Source organism: Dendroctonus ponderosae, unplaced genomic scaffold (genome assembly GCF_020466585.1).
Source record: "Dendroctonus ponderosae isolate FM_Combo_2020 unplaced genomic scaffold, Dpon_F_20191213v2 Dpon_F_20191213_2, whole genome shotgun sequence".
Lineage (NCBI taxonomy): Eukaryota > Metazoa > Arthropoda > Insecta > Coleoptera > Curculionidae > Dendroctonus > Dendroctonus ponderosae.
In genome coordinates, this window is record NW_026018165.1 from 18,325,830 (window position 1) to 18,336,236 (window position 10,407).

The 10,407-nt window shown below is 45.7% G+C and overlaps 2 protein-coding genes and 2 non-coding genes across 4 annotated transcripts in view; 2 read left to right on the forward strand and 2 right to left on the reverse strand.

The window, feature by feature from the left end:
* The window catches only part of LOC109545325 (protein snakeskin), a gene marked incomplete in the record, with an annotated part of 4,253 nt that extends 3,755 nt beyond the window's left edge, over window positions 1-498 (forward strand). Inside the window, 1 exon segment of the mRNA XM_048663913.1 lies at window positions 168-498.
* Window positions 499-1,087: 589 nt separating this feature from the next.
* LOC109545326 overlaps window positions 1,088-10,407 on the reverse strand; it is a gene marked incomplete in the record, with an annotated part of 13,548 nt that continues 4,228 nt past the window's right edge. Inside the window, 12 exon segments of the mRNA XM_048663914.1 lie at window positions 1,088-1,673; window positions 1,735-2,139; window positions 2,197-2,806; window positions 2,856-5,716; window positions 5,772-5,921; window positions 6,046-6,523; window positions 6,576-7,063; window positions 7,119-7,247; window positions 7,304-7,439; window positions 8,192-8,352; window positions 8,590-8,744; window positions 10,195-10,407. Of these exon segments, the coding sequence (XP_048519871.1) occupies window positions 1,384-1,673; window positions 1,735-2,139; window positions 2,197-2,806; window positions 2,856-5,716; window positions 5,772-5,921; window positions 6,046-6,523; window positions 6,576-7,063; window positions 7,119-7,247; window positions 7,304-7,439; window positions 8,192-8,352; window positions 8,590-8,744; window positions 10,195-10,407 (6,076 nt within the window).
* On the reverse strand, window positions 7,475-7,546 carry Trnag-ucc. Its single transcript has one exon. It is a non-coding gene; the product is annotated as a tRNA-Gly (tRNA).
* Window positions 7,874-7,945, forward strand: Trnag-ucc. Its single transcript has one exon. It is a non-coding gene; the product is annotated as a tRNA-Gly (tRNA).

Below are 10,407 nucleotides of genomic sequence, written 5' to 3' on the forward strand. Positions count from 1 at the left end.
TCTATTTATCAATTAAAAAAACGTTTCGGTGTTTTCCACCATCATCAGTTTCAATGTGTAGCGTTGTTGCTACTTTACGCCTTGGCATGTATTTTGGAAAACACCGAAACGTTTTTTTAATTGATAAATAGACAATAAATGACTGAAGAACCCAGGATTTGATTTTGATTTGGAATTGAAACACAGTCAGGAAAGTACGTACAATATACGTATAAGGTAAAGTTCATGGAAAAATTTTTAAATCTGTTTTTACGCTTACTAATTACAAGTACAAATGAAGAAACATATGTATTACATTATTACATGACAGACTATTTTAATCTTGCAGGCTGAAAGGCTTTTATGGATTTTGCCATTTTTTGTTAAATAATTACTATGTTATGGATGTACTTGTTTTACCAATAAATGTAGTTTGAGGTTGTAGAATAGTACCCAAATAGGCTTAAGTGGCTGTTTTTACGAAAAGAAATATATCAAGAGCAAATAATCAGTACAAAATTATATTATTAGTCAAAAAGTCTGGTTTTTCTACAAAATTAATCTTAAAAATTGACTACTTTGATGTTTTCTAAAACATTACAAACGGAGTTACAATTTTGACGTGTTCCTGTAAGAATATTTGCATTAAATTGGTAAATATTACATTGGAAAACGGCCAATGTTTGTTAGTGAAACGTTCAATTCTCGGCCTGAGGGAGTGATCTGTGTTAAATTCGAACTTATTTGAGCAAATTTCGATTTTTCTGTATTTCGAAGTATGTGAGGAATTTCCCAGTTTTTGATACCAGAGATCCGGACTGGAACCGATGTGACCTAAAACATTTTGAATGAGTTCGATGCATTCCTCGCTTCCGTGAGCTTAAAATGATGCAAAATTTAAGACATTTTGAGAAAATTTTAATTTTTTGGACCACTCTTGGAAAAATTTCGGCCAAAAATCAAAATTTCACATGCGTGTTTTTTGAGCTCAATGGATTCCTTTCGACGTAAAAAGCTCACAAATATGCATTTACAAAGTGTTTGGGTCATTAATAAGGAAGAAATCGCCGTTTAAAGATCGTGAACGCTCAAAACAACCGACAAAAACTGCTTTTAACATTTTTATTTCCTACGCAAACTATGTTACATAAATGACAAATGTTTCTTTACATGAAGTGAATATGAAATGCAATAAATAAAGTTAAGTGACAATGAAAGCGCGAGTGTTCTCAGCATTCAGACTTAAGAATAGAAATGTACACTTTCGACAACAGCCTTGATGAAACAAAAATGCAGATCACTCTTGGAGCGCTTAAATGGCAAGCAGACATAGATACCACGAACCTACACCATTAAATGATTTATTTTAAATATATGGCCACTTTGTCGAGACCTTTCCGGTCTTCAATCACTCGTAATCAAGGTGTTGTCCACGCAAGCTGGGCCCTGACTGGGCCAATTACACGCCCCTAGACTGTTATCGAACGTTAACTGAACGGGGCAGTTGAACACATGCAAAGTGAACCTGTTCTTGGTGCAATCCCATCGGCAGGCGTAGAATTTGTTGCACTCTGTAGGGTGTCTGAAAAGACCGGCCCTTTGGCAGTCGATGGTTCCCTGGAGGGTTTCAGATCTGCTTCGCACTCCTCCCGGCCCGTAACGGTCGAGGTGCTTCGACAGAACCTCACTGGTGCCTGAAATTAACTTTCCCCATCAAAATCTCCCGAAAACATGCAATTGGGGGTGCGTCTTTACCTTCCCTAGCCCCGTCCTTGGCAGCCTGCTTCACCAACTTCAGCCCAGTGCGGACAGCCTTGACAATTTCCTTATCCGAAGCATCTGGGGCCGGGCTGGTGTTCTTTTGGTAGAACACGTCGGTTACTGGGGTGTAGTAGTTTTCCCCAACTGCCCCTGGTCTGACCACTTTCTTCGCATAAACCTCTGGAGTTGGAGTGATATCAACCACGCGTTGCGCTTCGTATCCGGCATCGTCAACCGCATAACCGTCGTCTTCGTCCTCATCCTCAACGATGATAATTTTCTGCTTCTTCCTCAACTTCAGGGTATTGGAAACACAGGTGCATTGAGCCCCCAGCTTGGCGGAGAGCAGAGGATGGGCGTCGTTTGCTTTGATAATGGTTACTGGCCTGGAGGGCTTGACTGCGAAAAAACAGTGATCCTAGAGAGTGGATATTGGGGAGTACCAGGATGGCCTACCAGTTGAGGTCACTCTGACACGCACTGGGAGGTACTCTCTGCTCAAGGTGGTGATTTCAGGCGCCGATGTTGTGCTGGTCACTTTGACCCTTCTGGATGGCAAGTATTCTCTGGAAGGCGCTGCCACTTCGACTGCAACGTACTTGGGAGGGGCCTTAGTGCGCACTCGAACAGGCAAATACTCGCGGGAAGGAGTAGTGACTTCTACTGGCAAATATTCCCTTGAGGGCGCCTTGGTGCGGACCTGAGGAAGCAAATAGTCCCGGGCCTCTGGAGCCACATACTCCTCAACCACCTTGGACACCTTAGGCGAACTAGTAGCTATTCGGACAGTGGACGTTACTGGCAAGTAGGTGCGTAACGGCTCTGAAGTGGTTGCTTTCACCAGGTTGTTGTACTGATACTGCTCGTCCAGGGAACTGAAAGAGTACCTGGATATGGGCCTGCTGGTGCTGCTAAGGACTTCTGGGGAAACAGAGGATGTTGCAGGAGTGGAGCTGTAGTTGTCGTAGAATCTAACTAGTGCAGGCGAGACTGGCTGTTTCGCGATGCTTTTGATGGTGGAGATGAGCGTTGGTCTTGGCGTTGAGGGCACATAGTTGTAAACAACCTGGAACATCCACTGTGAGTGATTCCCTAGGTTTGCTAGAGTGACTCACCTGAGGTTGCTGTTGGTAAACGGTTGGGGCAAGTGCCGCCTCATACTGGGGAAGTTTATAGCTTTCAACCACCACTTTGCCCCTGTTCTTGTACCGGTAGTCGTCGTCGTAATGGCCAGTTACATAGGCAGTCTTCTTAACAAAAGCCTCCTCTTGGACTGGTTGCGGTTCTTCGTTGAAGCTGATGGCGGGCTTGGAGTACTCGTAGCCCCTACTGGGCGGTTGATTGAAGTAGCTGCTAACTACAGCCGGTTTGGCCGAAGGCACCTCCTGCACTAGAATCGGTTGCGCTGTAGTTGATCCTGAAGTGAAACTGTAGCTTGCAGCCGGTTTACTTTCAAGGAGTGGGCGTGAGGTGGATGACACCACTGAGTTTGCCTGATAGAAGCCTTGGCCCGCTGGTTGCTCCTGGGAGTTGCCTATGTGGAAGTAGCTGGAACTGTAGGGCTCCACAGGGGGAGTTTGGGGTTTGGGTCTATGCGCGCTTTCCAAGTTGAAATAACTGCTAACCACAGCCGGTTTGGCAGGGGAGTGCTGAAGTTCTGTAGGCTTTGAATACGTGTAGCCGTAGTTCTCCTGCCTTTGCTCGCTCTGGGCATGCGAGTTGGAGGCGTCCAAGTTGAAGTAGCTGGAAACAGCTGCGAATGGTTTTGGTGTGGAGTATGGAGCCCCCACAACCTCCCCTTGAGGCCGCTGAGGCTCCTGACGCTGTGGATGAGAGTATTCGACATTCACTTCCTCCTGCAAGTTGCCAGCGCTGGCTTGAGCGGCTGCAATGTTGAAGTAGCTGGAAACAACCGCGGGTTGAGTTGGCACTTCAACACGCCTTGGAGCTTCTTCAAAGCTAACGGAAGGCTTTGCGTAGGTGTAGCCAGCATTTGCTTGCTGCGCGCTGCTCTCGGCTTGAGCTTTGGAGCTTTGGAAGCTAAAGTAGCTGCTAGGGGAGGGTTTGGAGGTTGAAAATCTAACGGGAGTTTCTTCAAAGCCAATGGCGGGCTTGGAATAGGTGTAGCCTACGTTTTCGTGTTGCGCCCCCCTTTCGGCTTGGGCGTTGGAGCTTTGCAGGTTGAAGTAGCTGTTGACTACAGCAAGAGCGGGTTTTGGAGCTTCCACAAAGCTCACTGAAGGCTTGGCGTATGTATAGCCCACGTTCGCTTGCTGCTGTTCATTATGGGCTTGCGCCTTGGAGGTTTGCAAGTTAAAGTAGCTGCTTGCTACTGCAGAGGCAGGTTTAGGGGTTGAAACTACCACTGGAGCCTCCACGAAGCTGACTGAGGGTTTGGAGTAAACATACCCCTCATTTGCTTGTTGGGCGCTACTTTGGGATTGAGCTTTGGAAGTTTGCAAGTTAAAGTAGCTGCTGACAACCGCAGGGGCGGGTTGGGGGGTTGAAACTACCACTGGAGCCTCCACGAAGCTGACTGAGGGTTTGGAGTATTCATAGCCCACATTTGCTTGTTGGGCGCTACTTTGGGATTGAGCTTTGGAACTTTGCAAGTTAAAGTAGCTGCTCACAACCGCAGGGGCGGGTTGGGGGGTTGAAACTACCACTGGAGCCTCCACGAAGCTGACTGAGGGTTTGGAGTAAACATACCCCACATTTGCTTGTTGGGCGCTACTTTGGGATTGAGCTTTGGAACTTTGCAAGTTAAAGTAGCTGCTGACAACCGCAGGGGCGGGTTCTGGGGTTGAAACTACCACTGGAGTCTCCACAAAGCTGACTGAGGGTTTGGAGTATTCATAGCCCACATTTGCTTGTTGGGCGCTACTTTGGGATTGAGCTTTGGAAGTTTGCACGTTAAAGTAGCTGTTAATATCTGCAGAGTCGGGTTTTGGAGTGGAAAATGATGCTGGCGCTTCCCCAAAGGTAACCGAAGGCTTGGAGTAGGTGTAACCCGCGTTGGCTTGTTGCGCGTTACTCTGGGCTTGGGCTTTGGAGCTTTGGAGGTTGAAATAACTGGTTACTACGGCCGGCTGGGCAGGTTTTCCTGCATCCAGGGGCCTCGGCGTGGAATACACATAGCGGTCATGTTGGGCGTTATTGGCATTCTGCTCGTTGGTATACGAGTGAATGTATTGATAGCTAGGCCCCCTAATAGGCAGGTAGGCGGCGCTCTGAACAGGTAGAACGGGGCTAGTTTCTGGCTGTTTGTAGACCACGCCCACCGCTTGCTGCACAACGTTCTGATAGGTGTAAGGAGTGACTGCAGGCCGTCTTTGAACTGGCGGTTGATAGGTGTAAGTCGATAGACGCTCTGGTTGTTGAGTTAGAGGAACTGGCTGTTGCTGGTAGAAGTACTGCTGCGGTTGATAGTAAGTAACCACCTGCTCCTGCTTGACTTCCGGGATTTCGTTGGCAGCAACTGGCTGTTGGTAGTAGTAGCCTGCGGATGTTCCTGTTTGTTGCCCCACAGCACTTCCGAAGGAGAACTTAGACACAACTGAGGCCTGCTCATTTTCTTGGCTTATGCCTACGGCTTGGTAACTGTGAGGGGCTGGAGTGCTGGAAACTTGGGGCGTTTCTTCGAATTTCACCAGAGGCTTTTCATAGCTGTATCCAGTTGGAACCACAGTGAAGGGCTTTGGGGTGCTGTAAGCGACGCCTCCAAGCGGCGCGCCAGTGCTGGAGATGTAGAGGTTCGGCTCAGTGGAGACACCCACAGTTTTAACGGGTTTTTCCTCAAAGGAAATAGCCGGCTTGTTGTAGGCGTAGCCGCCAGTTTGCGAGTAAGTTTGCTGACTGGCCGGCGCTGAAGTGACAACGAAGTTCACAAAGTTGGTGGAACCGTTGGTGAAAAGACCTGCATCTTCGAAGGATTTCACTTTGTACTGCAGTTCCGGGATATTTGCGATGACCCCACCTGAAATGGGAGGTTTCTTTGAGGGAAATTGCATACTAGATTTGGGTTTGAGTACCTCGAATTGTGTCAAAGCCGGAAATAGCCTTGATTCCGGGCACTGGAACTGCGGTGACTGTGGGGATTTTTGCTACTGGGAGTACTTCAGGAGAGGCAGTCACTACGTGACTCTGGCCGTTGGGGTAAATGTTAACGTTCGATAAGGTTCCTGAAAAATCGCACTAATTTAATATTTATCTAATTTAGATGCTTCCTGGTTGGGGGCGAGCCCCTAAATATTCGAAAGTTCAACACTAGGGCCCTCCCTAGAGGACGCAATTTTTCAATCTTACCGACTGCAGAATATCCTCCTCCAATAATATTGACGCCTCCATACTGTAGGCTGTTTTTAGCTTCCTTCTCCCCGTGGTATTGGGAGTAGCTGGCGCCTCCAGCCCCATTGCCCACCAGTTTTGCTCCAAAGTCCAACCCATTGCTGCCATAACTGGCAGAGTCAATGGACTGCAGCCCCGGCTTGGAAGTAGCATAGTTGCCCTGGTTGTACTCGTGGGAACCTGCTGCGCTATTGGCACTTCCCCCTGTTAGTCCGTGGTACCGAGTGAAACTTTGAGAGGAGACTGCGGCTCCCTTAGAACCATCGTTCCTCAAAGCGACCTCAAGCGGTTCCTCCTGGGCTTGTCCTGAAGAGGCCTCATATTGACCGGAGTTGTAATAGTCACTACCTAAGCCTAAGCTTGCGCCTCCTACAAGGGCTCCTCCTTGCTGGTGAGCCCCACCAGCAGACCCAGTGGAAACATAGCTAAGGCCCGCCTGGAAAGGAAGGAAACTGCAGTGTTTCACAACAACTAATACGCAAACGTACCTGTCCACTCTGTGCAGAGGCTTGGTACCCAACCCCATTGTTTACTCTGAGAAAGCCGGCGTTTTGCAACGCCTGAGCCTCTTTGTAGCTCAAACCGCCTCCGCCTCCGATGTAACCTTGATGGTTTGGGTACCCCAGGCCTAAAGCGCCGCTTGCGGCATTGGTGTAAAGTGCTGTGAGAGGTCGTTCGATTGTTCCAGAAACGCCTCCTAGTTTCACTGCCCCCAAACTGCCAAGGCCGTCGTAGCTCTGTAAGATAAGGCCAGGGGCGCCTTGATTTTGAGAGCCTCCATAGTAGAATCCGGAGTCCAGGCCGGAGGCGGCACCATTGGAGCATTTGGGTACCAGCCAAGGCCACTCACAGACCAGCCGGTCGCCATCAAACACCAATCCGAAAGGACAGCGGAACTCGTAGGCTTGCAGTGGGGACTTGCCGTGGTCCAAGCAGGCGAAGAACCAGCGGCAGTTTTCAGGGTCGGCGTAATATCCTAAAGGGCCACAGTTGGTAGGGCGAGGGTTATTGAGGTGGCGCCTTGGGCTTACCGGGTTCCGAAGGGCAGACGAACCTTTCTCTGGGCACTGGGGCGATCTCACTGCTGCCCGAGCACGGGGTTCCATGAGGAAGGCTTCCGGGCCAAACGCACACTTCCACGCGTTCGTCAAAGGCCAGACCTGCGTTATTTGAGTAAACAGGAATTTCCAGATGGGCAAAACATGCGATTAAGTACCTGCAGGACAGTCGAATTCGAAAACGTTGTACTCTTCTTTTAGTTGGTTGAATTTGACGCAACGATAGAATCTGTTGCAGGATCGAGGATGCACAAAGTATCCCTGTCTGGAACATTGGAATTCGGTTCTACTATCCTAAAAAAAAAAGTTCTGAAAAGTTGCAAAAGTACTGCGATGGCCGGGAATCGAACCCGGATCAACTGCTTGGAAGGCAACTATGCTGACCATTACACCACCATCGCACATACCTACGCCTTTATTAAAGTAGGTTTAAAAGCAAAATGTATAATACTTGTTTTAAATAATAATTGTTTGTTGGGTGAAAATTTTTGTCTTTAAAGACAGAATTTCCTCACGTCTTTTATTACAGATTGACAAATAGTGCTCTTATTTCGCAATAAGATTGGCAATCTTAAGCAATTTTTATTAGTGGCATGAAAGTAGTGAATCTTTTTAATTAACGGCGGATGTTGGAATGATTTCTCAAGCAAATAAAGCGGATTTGTTATTTTAGAGCCTAATTAGAGCATGGCTAGGTCATAAGCGTGCAATTCGAGGGTTGTTTATGTGCGATGGTGGTGTAATGGTCAGCATAGTTGCCTTCCAAGCAGTTGATCCGGGTTCGATTCCCGGCCATCGCATATACTTTTGCTGTTTCTCGCAGCGTTTTTTGTCAACATTTGTAAAACAAGCCCTCCTTAGTTGGTTGACATTTAAAACAATTATATTTAGAGGTTAGCAATAAGATGGTGGTAGTTTGTGAGTAATTAGTGTGATTAATAAGTGTGATAATAAGCCAACATAATCCTGTTTTTAAAATATATATATCAAGTCGTACAATAAACATAAGACTTTGATATAACAAAACGTATTTCGAAATTCCTCACCTGCCGTATAACGTGAATTTTTCCTTCGGTGTCAATAATTCTGGATATTCTGAATGGAGAAATTTGGACTGAGTCCAAAGGCTTTGAAGATGAATCGACAATCTCCCTTTCCAGAGAACGAAGTACCGCTCCTCGAGGCGCTCTGGCTTGTCTAGAAAGACCTGAAAAGACAATCGAAACCTGTTTTTAAATTCCTAAACAGTCTAAAAGTTCCTAATGTTTCCAAATGCATATCCAAATGGGTGTCATACATTGAAAAGTTATGGCACAGTTTAATAATGTTTGCTTCGTTCAAACTTCCCTATGAAAACTGACACTCTGATATAGGCAAGAAAATTGGTTTTAATCACAAATTTTATAACTTCTCTTGGGCATTAAACCAACAAATAATTAGTTACCATTAAAAGTCGACTCCAAGATAGTAGAATCGCATTCAGACCCTCCATCATTGGCCAAGTCTTTCAGGGCCATGCCAGCCAGTCCTCGAACTCTCACGTATTTTGCTTTAATGTCGATGGATTTCGAGTCATCGAAAGCAATCCATTGGTCCTTACTAGAACAACAATTGCAACCGTAATGGATTTTCGTTCAAATTTGCTTAAGGCTCCATGGAAAAATGCCCAAAATTGAGCCTTTTTTTTGCAAAAGATAGTCATTAATTATTAACAATTGCCAAAGAATTAACAATTTAAACGCTCGCCTACTCCCAGTCGACAGAGCAATCAATTTCGGACAGGCTTTAAAAAAATCAAGTACTGTTTCCTTTCGCCACTTCACTTTGTATAATACAATAGCATTGTAAACATGAACGTTCGTAATTACGATCGCTTAGAAGTCTAGACGATTGATTGCTAATAGAAGCAGTAATCGATGGCTTCATTGCCTTTCACCGAGGGGTTTAGCAACTTCGACCAATCCACATTTTGCACTCAAACATGCACTTGGCGAATAAAAAGGGGCTCAATTAATTCATGAGCCCAGCCCAATTAATTAGCGAAAATTCGATAATACTTGAATAAATTAACTACGTCCGAGTAATGCAAATTAGGCAAAATACTGCAAATTAAGAAGAACGTGAGTAAATAAATGGTGCTGTTAAATCCAATACACCGATACAATTCCCCAACTATACAACTAAGTCAAGGAAAGTATACCGAGTGTTTTGCCATGACATGGCACACCTGAAAAGGCGTAGATTCTAATTGAATGGTGGCAATCGAGACCGAAAAATCATATTGCTCGAAATTTTGAGGCCTATTAGTCATTGGTTGATACTTAATGATATTTAATGGGCAAAAATGCCTTGGTTTCAATTTATTAGACAATTGCCGCAACGCTGTGTCTTACATACTGGTAAAACTGGGAGTTGATTCAATTTGGGTCACTTGCATCATAGAAAATAAATTTGCGACTTTTACAAGCTGGTTGGAAACTCAGCCCTATTTTTAAAGTGGTTCTTTGAAGCAAAAACTCAAACAAAGTTTGCAGTGGATTTAATGGATTTACTAAGTAACTTCCAAATGAAACTCCTGTTTGTTTGTCACCATTTTCCGTAAACATTTGATCAGTAATCTGAGGCAAAGCCAGCGCAAAATTTCCCCGCAGTAAATCCGCCACTATAAACATGCAAGCCTTATTGCGTAAGAGTTGCTCCACTTTCTGAACCCGTGCTTAAGACGCTTTACCTAATACGTCCGACATTGCCCGTGGTGGTACTTCTAGCGTAACGCGAACAACCATTAATAAAAGACCATGGCAGTGGCCATATATTTTCATTAGCGGCACGCAAAGGACGCGAAAAGTCGCCGAAACTTTTTACAAAATGAAAAATATTGTTTTGTTTTTGTTTTCAAGTTGTTGAACAGCCACACACACAACGAAGAACGCATAAATGCAGATCTCAGTAGCAATAGTTCACACACTGAACAATCGAAGAGTTTCGGATTATTAGGCTGTGCAGACGTTTCGCCACTTATCCTTATTTTATTCGTTAATTCACTCACCTGAAAATGTAAGGGCCCGCTTGATCCTCGTCCCTTTCCAAAGTCCAATTTTGACTATCTTTCATAATCCTGCAAAGTTGATCGCGGTTGATCGACTTGATTTCAAGGGCTGGACTTCCTGGCGCTGTATAATCTGGATTTTGCAGCTTAAATTGGTAGGCTTGAACGGGCGCGGCTACAACCACTTTCGATAAAGGGGCCCCCAAGCCAGCC